This window comes from Telopea speciosissima, chromosome 9 (assembly GCF_018873765.1).
Source record: "Telopea speciosissima isolate NSW1024214 ecotype Mountain lineage chromosome 9, Tspe_v1, whole genome shotgun sequence".
In the NCBI taxonomy this organism is placed as follows: domain Eukaryota; kingdom Viridiplantae; phylum Streptophyta; class Magnoliopsida; order Proteales; family Proteaceae; genus Telopea; species Telopea speciosissima.
In genome coordinates, this window is record NC_057924.1 from 2,410,230 (window position 1) to 2,430,486 (window position 20,257).

At 39.0% G+C, this 20,257-nt stretch overlaps 3 protein-coding genes across 6 annotated transcripts in view; 2 read left to right on the plus strand and 1 right to left on the minus strand.

Moving 5' to 3' along the window:
* The window catches only part of LOC122639595, a 27,419-nt gene extending 14,321 nt beyond the window's left edge, over positions 1-13,098 (plus strand). For 2 of the 3 annotated variants that reach the window (XM_043832470.1, XM_043832469.1), the window contains 5 exons: positions 266-360; positions 444-566; positions 651-1,475; positions 2,213-2,426; positions 3,203-4,155. In XM_043832470.1, the coding sequence (XP_043688405.1) occupies positions 266-360; positions 444-566; positions 651-1,475; positions 2,213-2,426; positions 3,203-3,723 (1,778 nt within the window). In that variant the 3' untranslated portion in view covers positions 3,724-4,155. Of the gene's footprint in view, positions 1-265; positions 361-443; positions 567-650; positions 1,476-2,212; positions 2,427-3,202; positions 4,156-7,739; positions 7,746-13,086 lie in introns of those variants that run through there. The other variant, XR_006329540.1, reaches the window with a different exon arrangement.
* The window catches only part of LOC122639598 (30S ribosomal protein S10, chloroplastic), a 31,875-nt gene extending 12,316 nt beyond the window's left edge, over positions 1-19,559 (plus strand). The window contains exons 2-4 of one of the 2 annotated variants that reach the window (XM_043832474.1): positions 12,228-12,497; positions 12,684-12,743; positions 19,065-19,559. In XM_043832474.1, coding sequence (XP_043688409.1) covers positions 12,267-12,497; positions 12,684-12,743; positions 19,065-19,376 — 603 coding nt within the window. In that variant the 5' untranslated portion in view covers positions 12,228-12,266 and the 3' untranslated portion in view covers positions 19,377-19,559. Of the gene's footprint in view, positions 1-12,224; positions 12,498-12,683; positions 12,744-19,064 lie in introns of both variants that reach the window. The other variant, XM_043832475.1, reaches the window with a different exon arrangement.
* LOC122639597 (pectinesterase QRT1-like) lies at positions 4,753-6,802 on the minus strand. Its single transcript, XM_043832473.1, has 5 exons — positions 6,227-6,802; positions 5,839-6,028; positions 5,497-5,700; positions 5,074-5,309; positions 4,753-4,946 (listed from the first exon to the last, which is right to left on the minus strand). Exons 1-5 carry the CDS (start codon positions 6,715-6,717, stop codon positions 4,799-4,801), a joined length of 1,269 nt encoding a protein of 422 aa, XP_043688408.1. The 5' UTR covers positions 6,718-6,802; the 3' UTR covers positions 4,753-4,798.
* Positions 19,560-20,257: the final 698 nt, after the last annotated feature.

Below are 20,257 nucleotides of genomic sequence, written 5' to 3' on the forward strand. Positions count from 1 at the left end.
ACTTTTGAGAACCAAAGACCAGCCCCTTGTTATTTTCCTACGATGATATATAATTTGACCCTTGAGAATTGAAGAACGAATCATTCCTTCTGATGACATGGAATTTAGAGATGGCTGACTGCATTTACCTGACAATGTCATGTTGTGCATTTTACTGAATGTATGTTATGCCATGATTTAACAGTTGATAATATTTCTTCAACAACCCTTGCACTTTGGTGCTGAAGTGAAGGATTGCTCAGGAACCTTTCCTTTTTTATGACAGAATTACCAATGTTTGATTCATCACAAGCTATTGGATCTACTGAATTCCTTACAACTGGACTTGATGCCCCAGGAATCCGTCTTCCAGATCGTGCGGTATATTACTATGTTTAATTCCCTGAATCCCCATCACATTCTCTTGTTTCATGCTTTTATGATTATGCCACCTTCCATTTCAGAGCCGTATTGCAAGGAAGTTAAAGGGTCACAATACAGATATTGTATGGTCTGGTGTTGCTTGGACTTGTGGTAAACAGCTCAAGCACTACCCAGCATTTTGCAGGAATGGAACCACCATAGCTGTAAGCATTGGTACATTGCTGCATTCTTTTCAGATTTCAATGGCACTTTAATCCTCAAAGTCCTATTTCTTCTCTGATATCCAGATTCATTCTTTTGTTCTCGTCATGGCTGAAGAAGAAAATCACTATCTCGCTCACTTGGAAGATATGTATGAAGACAAGAAGGGACAGAAGAAGGTGAAAGTACGATGGTTTCACCATAATCAAGAGGTCAAGGGTGTGGTTCCTCTGCCAAATCCACATCCTAGAGAGGTTTTCTTCACACCTTATGCCCAGGTCATCAGTGCAGAGTGTGTTGATGGTCCTACAACAATTCTAACTCCTGAGCACTATGAAAAATGCTTGGCTGCTCTTCCAGAATCTTCCTCACCTAGAATCCATCTTTGCTTTAGGCAGTTTAGAAGCAACAGAATTAAGCCCTTTGATCTGAGTAAATTGCGAGGCTATTTTCACCAAATCATCCTCTCATGTATAGATCCCAATCCCCTCGCCAAGCATAACCTTACCTGTAATAGCATGATTGGAGAAGAGGAGGAAAAGTTTAGCCAAGGAGGCCCTGTGAGACAGGGAGCTAAGAGAACACGGAGTTGCAGGGGGCGTCAGAAGATTGTGTCAAATTGTTCTGTTGCCAGAATTTCAGGTCCAGGGAAGCAGGTAGCACCATGCCTACCAGCACATCAGAACTTGAAATTTAGATTGTCCTGTAGGATGACACCGGCTGTTAAGTCTGTTGGTCCGCAAGCCCAGCTTACCACACCTTTTAAGGTCCATGAAAAGATAGAGCTGCTTTGCCAAGATAGTGGTATCCGAGGCTGCTGGTTTAGGTGTACTGTCTTGCGAGAATCTCGAAAACAGCTGAAGGTCAAATATGATGATTTGCAGAATGAGGATGGATGTGGAAACCTTGAGGTATGTTTGGGAACCTAACTCCTTAAATGTTTGTCTTACTTGGTTGTTTAGAAGAGTAGTAGGGCAAGAGAGTTTTCCGACTATCTGCAGTTCCTTTATCCTATATCATACTTGGTCAGCCCAATCAGAAATCTGTTTGTTGTTCAGTCTGTGGGTTGCCTCTAGTTGACCACCAGCATGAAAATTGTATTAGTGAGAGCAGTCTGCATTTGCCATTTGTTGTTTCAGCTGTGCTTATCAGCTTATAGGCTAAAATGAGGCAGCTTATCCTTTTTAATTGGCCGTTTTGGTCATCTTGTAATAGTGATAATTACTTGTTTCTTTCATGGGAAGCCATAATTTTAGCATGTAGTCAAAAGTCTCTTTAACAAAAAATTCTAGATGTTGGAACTGTCCTATATCTAATGGTTATTTCCATCCTTTGCTTAACCAAAAGTGACACTTATACATGCTTAACTTTACGCGCTTATCCAGAAGCGCTAAACTGTTGGGTAAGCAATGTCTAAGCGCTGGATTGACCATTCCTTTCAAGAGTGAAAAGCCAACTTACTAGCCCATAAAACACATTGTTGATGTGATTTGGGTGACAAATGGTTGGAGAGGTCACTTAGTGATTGAACAGTCGGTGCATTGGCTGACACTAACACTACCAATGGCCTTTGTTTAAACTTGTGCTGTCATGATTTACCCACACTTCCTGCAGAAAAGTTTGATGACGTGGTTTCTTCAATATCCAGGAATGGATCCCTGCTTTCAGACTTGCAGCACCTGATAAACTGGGCATGCGATGCTCTGGTCGCCTTAGAATTCGACCGCGTGCTCCTGAGTATCCAGTGGACATTCCATTTGAGATTGGAGCTCCAGTGGATGCATGGTGGTGTGATGGCTGGTGGGAAGGGGTGGTAACTGGCATTAACAGCACAGATGGTAGCCTTCAGGTTTACTTCCCTGGTATGTTCCTTTTTCACCAATTTTTGTTTTATGCTTTTTTGATTTATTGTTTTCGACTTGTCTTCTGCTTAGTGGGCGAGCCTTGGTGCAACGGTAAGTTGTGCTATTGCAACCAGCAGGTTGTGGGTTCGAAACATGGAAACAGCCTCTCCGCAAAGCAGGTAAGGCTGCATACATTTGCCCCTCCCAAACCCTTCAGTAGCGGGAGCCTCATGCAATGGGACTCCTTTTTTTTTTTGTCTTCTGCTTATGTTATTGATGTTTCTCCTCCTTTCTGAGAGATTGATTTCCATATTGAGGTCATGAACTCATGACTGTCTTTGTAGGTCTCAAAATGAATGCACTGTGTGTGTGTGTGTGGGGGGGGGGGGGGTGTTGTGGATGATGGATGAAATAAACAGACACTCTGAATGTATGATGCTGGGATACTCCTGCATGATTCACTAAATGGCGGAAAAGAACACCATTTTAATAATTTGGACATTCAGCCTTCTGTTTCACCAATACACTTCAGTGCTTTATTCTCTCCATGCAACACGCAGGGGTTATCCCTGTAGCACGTCCCAGAAGATCCACCCTCTGGTATATGATGGACTGGAGCCCCCGGTCTCATGAGCCATGAACCTCTTCCACATAATATGTGATCCCCAACTCATTGTGTTCCTGACTGAATTGGTGGGCCACTTTCTTGAACAGGGTGTAAACATGTAATGGCTTTTATTTGAAAGTTACTTGTTAGCATTAAGACTAAGCTTTACTTTTCTTCTATATCTCAGGTGAAGATTTTTTCTCGACTTTCCAGAGGAGGAGTCTAAGGAGTTCTAAGGATTGGGTGGGGAACCGATGGGTTAATATTGAGGTGAAGCCAGATATACTGTCCATCATATCTGCAGCAGTCAGCCCTGGCACAAAGCTCTCCTCGTGCTCCACTATGGCAAAGGGGAGTGAGTCTGGTGGTTCTGCAATATCAGATCGTGAAGGCCCCTCTGCTTGTCGACTTGAGACAGTTGAAGAGGACAATCAAGAAGTAGCTGTTTCAGCCGGATCTGATGGAATGCTTGAGAATGTTGAGTGGGTGAACTACAGGAAACAACCATGTGTTGAAGATGAAGCTAAGAGAGATGATGCTGATGATGATTATTATGATGATGATGATGGTGAGTATGGTCATGATGATGATGATGATGATGGTGATGAAGACGATGACGGTCATGCCAGTGAGGACAGGGTAGGGGAAGAATTTGACCATACTGGCCAGAAATGTGAAGCAATAGAACTAATGGAAGTTGCTGTGTAAGATAGAGAATGACGCTTTGTTCTACAATGATAGTGATGATTGCTGGTGAACGCAAGAGACTGGAAGTCGGGATTACGATTTCTGTAAATAAGCTTAGAGAGGTGACATGCAGTATTTATAGGGTCATTCATTTCCATTTCAGCTTTGGATATTGGCCAGTGTACAGAAAGAAAATGTTACAGGAATTTGGTAGATTTCTGTTATATTAAGGCAGATTAGAATGTTATTAGGATTGAGGACCAGTGAGGGAGAGGCCCCTTCTTTCTGAGGAGTATGTTATTGCTGGATTTGAACAGTGCTTAGGAGCTAGCAGCAAGGCACCATCAGGAACCTAAACTGTTATTTTGCCTTCACTAGTTAATGGTTATATACTAGTATACATAAATAGTTGAATGCTATGTTTGGAATGAATCTTATGCTACTTCGGTAGTTTCACAATTTATGGCTTTTCTTTGCACCCAAAAAAAAATATGGCTTTTCTAGAAAATTTGTTTTGCTGGTTCCTGCAAATTGCTTTGCTAAATTTATCTGCTGAGACAAGTACAGGGACTTGTGCAACTTCTGTGAATACCCAATGTACCTAGTTCACTGTTCTGTAACCCATTCCACTGGATCATCAGTTAACAGAACCTGGGGATGATTCATGAGGGCTCTGGTTGGTTGCTAGGGACTTCATATGATGGTGTAATCAACTCAAAAAGATATCAAAATTGATTATTAAATATAACTTGCAACCAATCCGAGCGTGAAATGTAAATTCCAACCCATCCAACAATCATAATCATCTTATATTCCACTCTGTTGCATCAAAGAATCTGAAGTCAATGAAATTCATCTAATTTGATGTCTTGCTGCCTTTACAACTGCCCAAATCATCAAAACCTATTCTACACCACCGATTGTTACAGCTAACATACTATCACAAACCATTTGACTATATCTCGTTCAGGTTCATAGCAACATAAGCAACAGAGAGAAATGCTCCAAAAACAGTGTATTTTGCCCATTAGAGCTTAATTGTTTTAGCCAGTTTTGAACAAATGAATCATGAGTGAGTGATAAGCATAGATGAATACTATAGTTTCAGCCATTGATCACCATCTATGTAAGTCCTATCCAGAAAAGGCCTTGCTTGCTCATAATTGAATGTCTTTAACCATGGCACGCGTCCCCTTGAATTGGCTCCTTCACCCCTACATTTGTATTCACCAAATTGCACAGTCCTGCAAATTCATAGTTAAATTTCCACCCAATAAATAACCTACAGACAGTCTCCCTATAGTGTTTCTGATGGCTGTATTAGGAAGCTGAGAGCATCTTAAAAATCAGATCATGAGATTAGGTTCTTACCTTCTCCTTGATGGGTCTCCCCAGTCACTCCATCCCAAGGGATTTATAATGCCATCCAAATCACAGTAGGAATAGACAGCTCTTGAATATGTACCCCAAGCTCTTCCCAAGTAAATACTCCCAGTCCCCTTAACCCTACAATTTACGAAAGAGAATCCTGCTTTCTCATTCTCAAAATTTCTATGAGAAGCTGCAATTGCTCCGAATTGTTTAGCTGTTGAATGTAATGTACAATCCTGCTTCACTCAAGAAACATCATTCTAGTATCAGAATCTCAAATAGCTTATTAAAACAAGTAAAACAAAAGTTTCCATGAATCTTGTTAGTTGTATTAGTTTGAGGGGGTTTGAAATGGTTTAGTATTTGAATTCAGCATTATTGCCAACGATATAAATTGTAAATGCCAGACTTGAATCTTTTAACCTGATAGAGTGATCTTGCTTCACCAAATATGAAATCAACTGTTCCTTGAATGTAACATTGGTAAAAATAATGAGTTCCTCGATCATCCAAGAGTGTGTCTTGTGATCCCAAAACCCTGATCCTAAAGAACATGGATTTGTCTCCCGAGACTCTCAGTGCAACTGCTTGGTTCCCTTCCTTTCCAGGCTCCGCAACCACAGTATTCTGCAACAACCCCAGTAAATTAGTATATCAATCTTAAACACTACACAGGAAAAACAGATTCTATTTTTGGGTTTTCTTGTCATTGTTGAATTGTAGATCCAAGAAAGCATAAAAAAGTTTTGGACACTTTCTAGTTACCTCAAAAGTGATTTCTGTTGCACAGAAGTAATCAGATTCTACAGCGACTGTAGCAGTATCATAGGTCCCAATCTCTTGCCCGTTTGGTTTTTTATCAGAAGCTTTAGTATTCCAAGAGATCACAGTTTGAGACCTCTGTTTCCCAATGAATGAAATGTAAGGCTTGGTTCTTGGAACAAACACTCTTTCTCTGCAACATAAAAATCGGTTACGACAGGGAAGTAAGTGATTACTACCTATAAATCAAAGCTCTTTCGGTTCTAGCATAAGTAACCAAGTAATGAACAGAGTGAGGTTCCATTAAGAAGAAAAAAGAGTAGAACTGAAGTCACAACTAATTAAACAGTTTTAAACCCACCAAAAATAACACTAATTATCCAAAACTGACCTGTAAACACCTGAAAGTATCAAAATTTTCACTCTCTTTGTATTATAATCATGAACCATATCAATGGCACCCTGAACTGTAACTGAATCACCTCTCCCATCTTTAGATACCACAATCACTCGACTACTGTTATCTCCATCGTTCAAATTCATCTTTCCTCGAGGCTGTTCCACCTTTAAATCCTCCCAAGTAATGAAGTTACTGGGGTAAGATCCATGGGATGAACAGAAATCCAACTGGGTACCCAAGAGAAACAAAAAAACGACCAGTGCAAGACTGGAAATTGAAGAAGAAGAAGAAGTCATGGAGTTGTTCTTGATGATTTCCCAAATTTCCCTTATGGGGTGTCTCTGGTTTTTGCCGTTTGCCAAGTAACAAAGATGAAAGTTGAAGAGGTGTGGAAATGGTGAATGTAATAAATGGAGGAGCGTGGCTAAGTGACTCTTGTGTTCATCTGGAGGCTTAACGGTTGAGAGAAGGAAGCAAAGCATTATAAGGAGGGAAATGAAACAATCAGGAAATGTGAATTGAGACTTTTATGTGTTGTGAAGAGGAAAAGAAAAGGTGAGTCATGACAAGGGTACCAATTGCAAATAATAGTAAGGTAAGGTGGTCTCTAATGGAAGATCGAGTTTTTATTTTATTTTATTTTGAATTTTTTATTTAAAGCATCATGGGTGGAAGTAGTAGCAGAAAGAAGATGTAAAGAGAGGGAAGGAGAGGAGGTGGAGGTGGTGGTGGTGGTTGATGAGTAGTTAAATTTGAAAAATCAAACAACGGTTATGCATGCTTCAGCTGAAACTGAAAAGAATTAACGACCTTCTTTTTCATTTGGTGTGGAAGAGAAGGGCCATAGGGGTAGTATAGGAATTTTTCACTAAAGCGGATCAACAAAGAAGCCCACATAAGTAGAGCCCATAAATCATCCATAATGATCAGCAAGTAAAAGAAACTTAAATTCCCATTCCCATAAATCCAAAAGAAATAAAAGAAAAAAAGGGAAATGAAAATTTTGTGTGTTAGGGGAGTGGGGTTGGATCCCAATCTGATGGGGCATATCGATTTTAGTATTGGTCGAGATCGATATCGATCCCAATACTGATATTTATAACCATAGGTGGATGGGTGATGGCTACGATGAAAAAGTCGCACTAAAAGTAGGGAGTTTATATACATTGGATGGCGACATTAGTAATTTAATTGCACCCATACTCCTCTTTTCCCCCTCTCACCGCTCTTGCTTCTTCCCCAGATGCAGTTCAAAATGAAAATGACGTACTTAAACTTAAATTAAGGGTTAGAGATGATAACTTAACTTAGAGTCGCATTATGCATGGTAATTAATCCTTTCACTCAAATATGAGATTCACTCACCATAAGAGAACCTCGAACTCCAATTAGGACAACGAGAATCACTCACCTCAATCTTAACTACTCATGAGAAATCAAGTAGTTCATTCATGAAATACACTCTCTTTAGTTGCAAAAGGAAACCTACTAGTTGTTACTTTAGACCGGTGTGTAATGTGTAATCTCCATTTCTGGCATATATAATGAAAATGAGAGATTTTTCATGAAATTTCTCATGTCACATTAATGGTGGCATAGAAAATGATATCATCTACACAAAACCCATATGGTGAGAAAGAAGGAAAAAATGAAAATAGCTTGGGGAAAGCCCACGTTTTGTGACGTTTTGTGTAGCGTGTTGGAGCAGAGCAATAAGTAACTGTCCTGTTTACATGCTCGAGCATATGTAACATTCAATCATTGTAGCTTGCTTTCTTCCTCTCAACCATAGTTATAATTAGGGGCTTTTAGGGCAGCTGTGTATGGGGAAGGGCTCGTCAAGCTAAAGGGTTAAAGAAGCCATTCCATACCTCTAGGGTTCTTTACTCGGTTGTACTCAAACTGTGACTGAACACCCCGGCCCGTAGGGCAATGTTATACAGACATTAAGGGTGTCAATTGGTCAGTTTGGTTTGATCTTGATCGGATTGAACCGGTATTGGATTGGTAATGAGCTAAACTAAAACTAAACCGTAAAATCGATGTTCAGTTTCCATATAATTCATTTTATCGGATTGGGTTAATGGACTCTTATTGGATTGATATTGGTTCAGTTTTTCATATGTATATAATGGTTTTTATCTCCATTTTTTGGGTTCAGTTCGTTTTTTCGGTCAGTCCAATTCTGTTTTGGTTTCGATTTCTACTGGATTCATAAAACTCCAAACTGATAATAAGGGTTTGACTCAATTTGGATTGACTCCTTTGGTAATTCGGTTTTCTTTGGCATTTTGAGGATTCTAGTGATGATAATGGTGTTGGAATGGGTTATCAGATTGATTGATGTTTTCTTGCTGGGTGCTAACCTCTTACTTTTTTTTTAGGGAAAAAGAAGGATGTCTGGCTGCATAGTGCCAACACCCAGACACAAGAATGCGAATTGACCATCCTATCTATCCCTGTTGGATGCCACTGTGTGCTTTCATTGACCTGCATTAATGCAAGGGCCACGTAGCCTGGTAGCAATCTCTCTCCGTTTATTTTACTTTATGGGTGTTGTTCTCTGTGCCGCAGCGCAGGCTGCGTCCAGGCATATGAGGGTGGGAATCACATGGGGATGGATGCAATGACCACCCTGCCTCCCTGAGTGGCAGGCTCATGTGCCTGAGCGTAGACTGCGTTGTGACACACAAAATATTCTCCCTTTTTTTTATATATATATGAGTATATGACAAAAGCTTTGCTTTTCTTGTTCTTACTTGTTGTCTTTAGATGTATGTCACAAGGGATAGTGGAGGATAGGATTTCCACGGTATAGAAATGTCAATGGCTTCCTTATGAAGTGTCAGATCAGAGGTCATAGTGCCCTGGACCATTGGCAAATGAGGGCATTGTGCTTAATCATGTCCCCGACTTCCAAACCACAGATAGGAGAGCTGCACACTCTTTTGCATTGCATTTGAACAAAGTCATATCTGTAGAGATGGAGTTTAGGTTCAAAACCACAAATAGGAGAGCTCCACATTCTCTTTTGCGTTACAGCATTTGAACAAAAGCTATCCATACTTTTTTTTTTTTTTTGGGGTTAAAAAAAGCTATACATACAGATGGAGTTAGGGTTCAAAACCAAAAATAAGAGAGCTCCACATTATCTTTTGCATCGTAATTTGAAAAAAGTTCATCCGCAGAGATGGAGTTAGGGTTCAGAGTTCGCATATAAGACAGATAAGAACTTATATTCCCACGGGTTGTCAAGTGGTAATTCTAATGTTTGAGTAGAAATTATTTTGGTTTGTATTTCGCAGTCTAATTCAATCAAATACTCTTTCATGTATTTCGTAAGTAATTTTTTATAAAATAAAAAAAAAAAGCACTGGCATGCAGCATTTCCATATTTGTCCAATTCCAACCACTACTATACATTCTCTTACAATCCAAAATTTTCAAAACTCGGTTTTGCCACTTGTCGACATTGTTTGGATTGAAATTTTACAACAAAAGACCTTGGTTCTACCTATTCATAATTTATAAGATCAAGCTTTCCTTCATCCAAGGGGAAGAGAGAATCACTTCACCAATGGTGATGTGACACTAGAGTCTAATCATTGATTCCCATTTCCTATTGTTCATGGTCGATAGATATACCCTATTGATTATTGATTAGCTCAAAAGCTTTCTTCGCCTCTATATAAGCAATCCATCTTTGCCCATGATTCTTCCGGAGACCTTCAAAAAAGAAAATCTTAAATTAGTACAACGATGAAACTATTAAAATGTCTACAAACCCTTGATGACTCCGGACGTAAAAAACCCAGAGGTTTTGCTTTGAACAGTGAAACACGTCTCTCACATCATTAGTAATTTATCAAAGCAAACACCAACCAAAACACGAATAGAAACAAAAACAGAGCAAGACGATAAAGAGATTTAATGTGGTTCACACACTAGTATGGTGTGCTACGTCCACGGGCGAAGGCGAAGCTGTTTCACTATGTAAATCGGAGAAAATTACAATCGAGATCCCTCAAGAACACCCAAAATGGCGTTGCTGCTCTCTCCCAGAAACCCTAAATCGAAAACCCCAAATCTCACTCTCTTTACGTCAAAACGGGTAAAGAATATAATTACTCCTCCATCGGGTCGCCACAAAAAATGTCGGAGCGGGTCATTCTTCGAAATGGGTCAAAAAATTCGAGGCATACATAACACAATTAATGAAACAAGGGCATGAATTTTTCTTTAGTGGTAGCATAGAGTCGAACAAGATGAATGAACACTTCAAATTAGTAGGCCAAACCCCTAAAACCAAAAATTACCCAGATCTGAAGAGCCTACTAATCCAGTAAAGAGTTGAGGCCAACCCAACATTAATCCAAATAGTCTGGCTTTGAAATATAGGAGTTATTTTTACAATGCTGATAGCCGCCACACCAATCCATCGAGCAGTGTTATGTGTGTCTCAAATTCATATATTTGTTTCGAAGATTGACCCACTCCAACATATTTTGGTGAGAACTGTAAGTGAGATTTCAGGTTTTTCGACTTAGGGTTTCTGGGTGAGAGCTTATAGCATCGTTTTGGGTGTTCTTGATAGATTTCCACATTGTAACTTTCTTCCATTGCATAGTGAAACATTTTCAGCATCACCAGTGGACGTAGCACATCATGTTGGCTCTGTTTGATTGCAAGGGGAATCAAAAGGAAGGGAAGGAAAGGGAAAATTTTCAAACCTGAAAAATAAACTTTTGTAATCATTACCCATGTGATTGTATAAACTACTTCAATTTCTTACCATATTCAGTAATGATACATTTTATATGTAATATTTATTTTACATTTTAAACCAAAGGGAATTGGATGCAAAATAAAGTGGAATTTAATAACCAAATATGGAATGATTTGGAGTTAATGATATTGTCACATGGGGTAATAATTACAAAAAGTTCTTTTTTAAGTATAAAAATTTCACTTCCCTTCCCTCTAATTCCCTTTGCAACCAAACAAAGCCATTGATGTGTGAACCGCGCAAAATCTCTGTGTCATCTTGCTTTGGTTTTTGTTTTCTATTCATGTTTGTTGGTGTTTGTTTTCACAATCATTTATGTATATAATTTCAAAATTCAAACATAATAAACTATGTTGAGGATAGTGGGTAGCGTAGCTAGAGGTTAATACAGTGGAGCCTAGCCCCAAGGAGGTTTAAAGTTTGAGATGTCCTCTTCCTCATCTAGTTTAGGAATCCCCCTCCCCTTCTGAAAAACAAACTATGCCATATGTGAAAATCAAAGTTTAAAATATCATAAAATGAATTTCCCCCAATTAGCTCAAAGAGAAAAAAAAAAAAAAACATTTCCAACAGTAATTTAAATCTAAATAGGCTGAACCACACACAAAAAAAAAATCTAAATAGGCGAGTAAAAATATCTATGTAAGAGAAAAGATTTTATGTTTTTGGTATTTTTGGTCTACAAGAAATTAAAAGAAAAAAATGAACAAAAAAAATAGGAAAAAGAACGCTACCTAATTCTTGTGCTAGACACAAGAGCGCGTAAAATTACCGTCCTGCCACATGAAAGCAAAAATGACATCGATGTTGATGTCTCCGTGTATGCTTTCATTGGCCCCCATGTTGGTGTAGGCGTTACATGATCAAACATCGATCTCTTGCTCTAAAAAAATTTAGGGTTTAAGAACGTTAACAGGCTGTGCTCTCGACGTGATCTAACGTCTAGACACAATAACTGCCTTGAAAATGACCGCCTTACCCCCCATGAAAAGACAAAAATCTCATGGGACAAGGTGTTCATTTTTAAGGCGATTGTATTTTCCCCCTTTTTATTTTCTATCCATTTCCTACGAGCCAAACATATCCTTAATGTTGCCCGCGAAGACGAGGATGATGACATATATGCACATCTTATGGATAACCCCCCGGTAAACAGAGCGGAGCGACCCTGTGACACTGTCCACACTCTCCACAGAGGAAAAGAGGGAAGGGAGGGGGTTCTGATCTTCTCTTGTCGGAGCTCCAATGGCGGTCTCTTCAATCTCTTCGGTTCTTCCCCTTCCCCCCATCAGCAACTCCACAATGTCTTCGAAACCAAAACAGTTGGCTTTCTCTCTACCCCAAAATATCTTAAAACTGCAAGTCCTAAAATCTAAGCACTCATTTAGGGCTTTTGCCGTTCCGGAGCTTCTTGAATCTGAAGAATTACTAGAACCACCACCAACAGAAACCACACTAGGACCCGATACCTTTACGGTTCGTATTTTTGTGCATTGCTCTTCTGCTTTATTTTCCTAATTGGGTTAACCAACGTGCTGGATGCTTGGGAAGTAACTCGGATTTTACTCATTCTATGGTTTACTTTTAGTCGAAAACTTGGGATAACGTTATAGAAGCTTTTTTTTTATATATATATATATATTTTTTTGTTTTTATTTTCAGGTGGAGGGATTCGAAACCCCTGGGTCTTCTGCTCTCGCCATTGGTTCTGATGTCGACAAGGTACTTAGTCTTTCTCCTTCCCATCTTATGACATTGAAGTGCTGACTATGATGTCCATTCATTTATCCTTGGCGTCCATTTAGTAATATTAAAATAATTCGGTACTTGATTCTTCTGTTAATTAATTAGTTTTCTTGCATCATTGGAGCTACTGAAGTAGTTTGATAAAACAAGGGTTAGGTTTTGGTTTGATATCGATTGAAAATTCTTGTATCTCATTTATTAGATATTCTTATTGTCAAGGTAGCTTGTTAACTAGTTGCATACCTAATTAAAAAAAAAAAATGATATTGATAGGAAATTTTTGTATTTGATATATTACATAAACTTCCAGGCAAAGCAGCTCGTTAAATAGTTGCATACTTGATTGTGAAGAAAACAACTAACATGGAACACAAACATGGTGAACTTGATGGATCCAGTAGGTCATTTGGGTTTCTCAATGGAAATTTTGGTTTGCAACTCAACATGGCACCTTTCAATTCGCTTTTCCTTCCATGAGTCTTATGAGTTACAACTTGCATGGATATGAAGCCAGTCTAACAGTACTGATTCAGTGTATGCTATTCTCAGTATTTTCTTTGTCTATTTACACTGTACTCTGTAGTTAGTTTTGATATGGTTATGAAAGGGATCCATTAACATTGTGGTATGAGTGTGTTTTAGACAAGATAGGATGAGTTTTATGGAACTTGGGATAGCTGCCTAACTTCCATATGAATGTAGTTATTAATTCAAGATAGATTTATTATTGGAAGAGATTAGGAGTCTTTACGAGTCAAATCGAAGTCAAATAGATGTCTAAATTAGGGTTTTATGTTATACATTTGGAATGGGATGCTGCCTTTCTTGAGCGTTGGTTTAACTCTCTGAGTTATTCATGTTGAATAGTTTAATGTTCCTTTTCTTTCTTCATCTAAATTTTCTGCAAATCTTGTTCACTGCTAAAAGTTCATTCGAGTTTCTATCATATCGAAGTTATTCATTGACTCTTTTCATCCAAGTAAGATTCTAATCTTATTTTTTATTTGGAACTATTTTACTTAAATTACAACTATATATGGGAATTAGAAATCAAATCTAGGTTCAGCCCTTGAAATTTGGACTATTCCCTATTCCTGATTTCTGTTTTGTTATCAGATGCTGTATTTTATACACTACATTCGGTAGCTTTCCTGAGAAGATTGAGAAGGGAAATCCATTCCCATTATTTTTAAAATGTGTGTTTGGTTGTCTCCCACATTATGGAGAAGTCATGCTTCAGGAAGTCTATTCTGTAAATGTATTCTACAAAAAAGGTGGGACACTATTGGGAAAGGAAAGTCAAGGAAGGTCTTTCCTTGATAAACCAAACAACATTGATACTTGATTGGTTGGACCAGCCTGATAGGCTTTGGAGACCCAAACCAGATGGGACTGGTCCAACAAGGGTTGGAAGTAGTTGGTTTAATTATTTAGTAGTTTATTTATTTTAAGTCTTTTATTTGTTAGAGTTACATACGTAGGATATGTTTCAGTTTCAAATTACAAGTAGGTTTCTTGATTTTGTTTATTTAAGTAATGTAATCCAACATTGGAGAGAGAGATTGAATAGATTGAATAGAAGTTTATTGGGTTTTGTTCCGTGAGAGTATGTGACTGTGTGAACTGTTTCCCCTCCCTTGCAATTTTCCCTTCTCCTATCCGATCCCCCACCAATATGGTATCAAAGCAACAACAACAGAATCGGACCCGAGGTATTGGGAATTGGGATAGTCACTACTTGGGGTGAGATGAGTGAAGCCATGAATCAAAGATTCTTGCCTTCTGACAACAAGCAGCTCATGTACCTCAGGTTTGCACAGTTGAAACAGGAAAACCTAACAGTTGAGGAGTTTGTTGCCAGATTTTATTATTATGCCATTCGATCTAATTTTGAGTGGGATGAAAAAGTATTGGTGGCACAGTTTTGCAATGGTTTGCACCCTCAGATTAGTGCTGCACTTGCATCCAATCGACTACCTACAATGGAGGATATTGTACAGGTGGCATATCAGGTAGAAGAAAGTTTGAAACAGCCTTACAGTCAATGGAATTTTCTAGATACTTTTCTTAGGGGTAACAGTTACAGTCAGCAACAGGTTTTCTCCCCAGGAAAATTCATTCAGCAAACCATAGGCTACTGGTTCATCTATGGCATCTTCACGGCCTAACTGGACATATTCTCTACCTTGGCGTGATTCTGATATGGTATCTTCACGCCCTAGCCGACCATATTCTCCCCCTCGGTGTGATTCTAACATGGTATCTTCATGCCCTAGCCGACCATATTCTCCGCCTCGGCGTGGTTCCGATAGACTTCCTGTGATGCAAAAGGCTGCCCATCAGTGCTCCACGTGCAAAGGATATAGATATTTCAGTGCTTAGTGTTCCAACCGCTTGGTAACTTATGTAGATAAGGACTCTTTTATACCTTGTGGTCCAGAAGAGCACTTTGGTGCTGAGACAGTTGATTTAGCACTGGAGCGTGTACCAGGTGAAGTCAACGACAATGACAGTGATGGGGAGCGACATCCTTGTTATGTTCTTCGTTCTGTTTTAACCACTCACAAAGTCACTGAGGATGAAGATTGGTGCAGCAGTAGTATCTTTTAGACCCATGGAAAATGCTATGGCTAGTTATGTAGTCTGGTGATCAATGGAGGTAGTTGCACTAATGTAGTCTCTGAAGACGCTGTTCATAAGCTGGTATTGCAGACAGAGTCACATCCAACAAGGGGTAAACAACACTAATCTTAAGGTTAGAGATAAGTGTTAACTAACCTACTCTATTGGTGGATTCGTGGATACAGTACAATGTGACATCCTCCTTATGAAGGTGTGTCATATTCTTCTTGGTCGATCGTGGTTGTTTGATAAGAAGGCACAACATTATGAGTATGCAAATACCTAATCTTTCAAGCACGACAACAAAACCATGAAGTTTCTTCCCGCTAAGGATCTCCCTGACATTAAACTCAAAAAAGTAGCGGGATCGTTCGTCCTCCAGCTGTTGCTTCAAACAGCCTCCTTGATCCTTTTCCAAACTCGATGGAGTCGAGTTCTTTTCGAAGGAGGAGAATTGATGCAGTATCACACTATCACTTGTCTGGTTGGACCAGCATGATAGGCTTTGGAGACCCAAACCCAGATGGAACCGGTCCAACTCGGGATTTTGGCCCAACAAGGGTTGGAAGTAGTTAGTTCAATTATTTAGTAGTTTTATTTATTTTAATTATTTTATTTGTTAGAGTTGCATACGTAGGATATGTTTCAATTTCATATAACAAGTGGGACTCTTGATTTTGTTTATTTAAGCAATGTAATCCAACATTGGAGAGAGAGAGATTGAATAGAAGTTTATTCGGTTTTGTTCCGTGAGAGTGTTTGATTGTGTGAACTCTTTCCCTATCCCTGCAACTTTGAAATCCTATCTCAGGGTTTTCCCTTCCCCTATCCCCCCCCCCCCTGCGCCAAACATTGTAAAGGAAATCCCTTCCCTCTACTTTTCCTTTCCATCACCTGTCTTTCTTCCCAAAAACCTTCTGAGGAATGCAAGCAAACACAGCATTATTGATTCAGAATCTTCTACTCAGAATTCCATGTTGGCCATGCCTTGTTTATTGGTCTGAATCTAATGTTTGAATTATCCCATTCTGCTCTATTAATTGATCCCGTTAGCCTCAGGCCCTCAGGTTTATTAATCTGCCAGCATTAGATGCAATTTTTAAAGTCTTTAGGAGAAATCCAATGTGGACCTTTCAGACACATTGTTGTCATCTTGAAGAGATTTCCATCCACAATCCTGGTAAAATTCTAAAATTCAAAGGTGGTCATTTTACTGATTTTTTAAAATTAATTATTTATTTGAGAGAAAGCAATTGCAGAACAACAGAACCAGTTTTGAAGGAAATAAGGAATTAGAGGCTAACAGGTGTATGAGCACAGATTATTTGAGGAAATTCTTGGAGCAGAAATAGGGTTGTTAAGAATGAAAGGATCTGTGGGTCAGAAGGAGTGCTTAATAGGAACAAGATTTGCCAAAGTACCTCTAGATACCTTTGTAATAAGATGTCCTTTTGTAATTTTATGAAAATTAGGGTAGACTCTAGAGCTATATATTGGGTCCTCTAGTAGTGGAGGGGTTTCTACTCACAAATAAACGGGGTTAGTTTTCTCTTGAATCATATTCAGACATTAAGGAGGAGTTCTCATTTGAGAGTGCTGCAATTGAGACAAAGCTTAAAACCTTGTTCATTGTATATTTTCGAAAGTTTCATGTGTAACTGGCGCTCCTGTTGTTTTTCTTTTTAATAAATATATTTTTACATTTTTAATACTACCTTCTTTTTCATTATACATTTTTAAGGAAATCTGGAACTGTTAATTGAGATTATTTTTCATGAATGTTGCTGCTTGTTGATGAAGAAGAATCACTCTGAATCTCATGATCAGTGCTTCTTTTTCTGGATCTAGAAATTGGTTTTCTAATTGTTTCACTCTGGACTAGAAATACTATGGTTGGATGTTTATATGGGTTATGATTTTGGATATTTATGGCCTCATATATTGGATCTTACCGATGAGTCCATCAAATGAAATTTTATGCTTTGTGTTTTTCATGACAACAGTAAAGTTGCTCTATTGCAACCATCAGGTTGCGGGTTCAAAATATGGAAGCAGCCTCTCCGCAAAGCGGGGGTAAGGCTGTGTACATTTACCCCTCCCAGACCCTGCAGTAGCGGGAGTCTCGTGCACTGGGACGCTCTCATCTTTTTTTTTATGGATAACCACATTTTATTTGAGGAGAGAGCCCAGAAATTAAATACAGCTTCATGAAAATGGACAGAACGGAAATACAACAGAAGCGTACAACAAACCAAGCAGCACCCAAAAGGGACCTTACTGCACAATGTTACTGCTACTATACCAAGCAGCTTTTGTGACTTCATCAGCAATGCATTACTTGAATGTGGTTCACAGATGAACTAGATTTTCATTGATTTTCATCATAGATCCTCAGGACTGATCTTTTCAAACTAGGTGTTGTAGGTCCAAGGACTGCCTCTGATTCTCCCGTCCATTTTTTGATTACTTAGTACGTCCTATTCTGTTTTCCATAATGAGTGGTTCAGCGAGCACTGCTCTTTCTAATTCCAGACCCGTCAGGGTGCTCAACTCTGCTTCAGTTAAGCTTGTGACTCCGATAGGTGGAGTGAAATATAAGAGCACTTCTGAATTTTAATTTCTAATAATTCATCCAACCCCATCCTAGCCTGGGTTCCTTGGTGATTCCCTATCAGAATCAAGTTTGAATCTCCCTAATGCCAGATGTACCCAAGCTCTGATTTTCAAGTTCCCCTAGAGTCTTGAATGATTTATGCTATGGCTATCCCTGGTAATGAAATATGTCGGAATATAATTATGCAATCCCTGATAATGGAATATGTTAGATTATCTTTGAAAATATCCAAGGTGAAAAAGCTCACCAAGCTACACAAGCTCTCATTGTCTTAATTTGTAAACAGCTTCTGTAAGTATTCCTAAATATTTGGTTATTTCTCTCCCTGCAAATGCTCCACACTCCTTGCCAGAAGCATATATCACTGAAGCAATCTTCCTCTTTGACTAAGGTCAGGTGGATGCCGGGCTTCTAAGGAAGTCCCTAATTTCAAAAAGGTTGGATGCATCGCTTCTGAAGGCTGACCTCCCAAAGCAGAGTTTGGAGGAGATTGGACTTCCCAAATGATATTAAATGGAGGGATGAGGGAAAGCTGGTCTGTTAGCCGTTACTGAGATTTTTATTTTTTTTTTTTTCATTTTGGGGGGGTGGGGCGGTGGCTTAAAATTTTAAAATATTTTCAGCTTCACTTAGTTTTTTAACCTGATTGTTATGTGGATTCTTTACTGGTATCTTTTATTTCTGTGACACGTATGAGGTTTGGCAATAGATTTTTAGTAGAGGAGATTTTGATGTAAGGCTGACTTCAACTAATTTGGCAACTGTGGCATGGTTTCTATATGTTGGTAATTTTGATGTAAGGCTGACTTCAACTAATTTAGCAACTGTAGCACGGTATTCTATATGTTGGTAACTTGCAGACTTAAAAGGGCGTCTTGTAATTTTGCTGTGTTCTCTAGCAACGTGTTAAAGCACTAAGTGGTGTTTATTGTGATTGGTAAGGCAATTGTCACTAGCAAATATCATGTTAATAATATTCTAAATCTTACATTTTTTGTTCTTACTGTGGGTTTTACATTGCTGCCATGATAATTAACTGAGGTTTTTCCATCTGTTTTCAGATGGCACCAAAGCAGAAAATTAGAATTAAACTGAGATCTTACTGGGTGCACTTGATTGAGGATTCCTGCAAGCAGATAATGGATGCTGCAAGGACAACTAATGCCAAGACCGTGGGGCCTGTGCCTCTGCCTACCAAGAAGCGAATCTATTGTGTGCTCAAGTCCCCTCATGTCCACAAAGATGCGAGGTTCCATTTTGAGATCCGGACCCACCAGCGTCTTATTGATATTATCTACCCAACTGCGCAAACAATAGACTCATTGATGCAGCTCGACCTCCCTGCAGGGGTGGATGTTGAGGTGAAACTATGACCCGACACTGCAGCAGCAGAAGTGAAAATAGGTATTTCTATTCTGTTTGATTTCTTTACTGTTTAAAGTCTCATGTGGTCAGGTATAAAGCTTTCTGGAATTTTGTAATTTGTACCATGCGGTTTGACAATACCTGTAGGGTAAGAAAGTTTAGTGTAATGAAAAATTAAATCAATTGTCTGTCCCTTTATTTTTACCTGAAAATGACATTTTCATATTCAGATAACAAATTATATAAGAGGAATAATGTCAACAATGGACTGTACTGAAATCTATTATGAAGCATAATGCTCTTAAGTTTGAGAGGAATGGTGTAAACCCAAGAAGTTTCTGAGAATGAAAATAAGAGGACCATCTCTTGAAAGGACGCATTGCAGGTGCTCAAAACCACTTGTCGAGGGCTGCCGGTGTCCCCCCCCCCCCCTTCCCCCCCTCCTTTCCCCCTCTTTTTTTTAATTGTATTGTTTGTTCTCAATCAGAGTTGGGAGAGTGCACAATAATATTTAGAGTGGTGGTATACGTTGATGGACACACACGAGATGTGTACTAATACAAAAGCGGGTATTTGATTGAATTAGACTTATGAAATTTGACATTTGGTTAATCTAGACCATGCCCTCTCTATCCAATGGTTGGAATTAATATATCTCCCATGTTGCAAAATAGATGCCTTGCCCTTCCTTTGATCTCAAATTTGTTTTAGCAATCGTCTCTATCACGTGTTACTTTATTTGGTCTGAAAGAAATCGGTGTTGGGTATCCATATCCCCCCCCCCCCCCCCAATCCCTCTATCCATAATCAACAATGTCAACCAATGGATTGGAGAACTACACCTTATACCCCATGCACCCAAGACTGACCCAGAACCTCATCTTAATCC

Bases quoted from the DNA above. Each gene is read 5' to 3' on its own strand.
- LOC122639597 (XM_043832473.1), bottom strand. From the start codon at position 6,717: ATGCTTTGCTTCCTTCTCTCAACCGTTAAGCCTCCAGATGAACACAAG. The intron at 6,029-6,226 runs GTCAGTTTTGGA...TTTATGTTGCAG, and splicing joins ATACTTTCAGGTGTTTACAG to AGAAAGAGTGTTTGTTCCAA. The intron at 5,310-5,496 runs GTTAAAAGATTC...TGAGTGAAGCAG, and splicing joins AAGCAAGATCACTCTATCAG to GATTGTACATTACATTCAAC.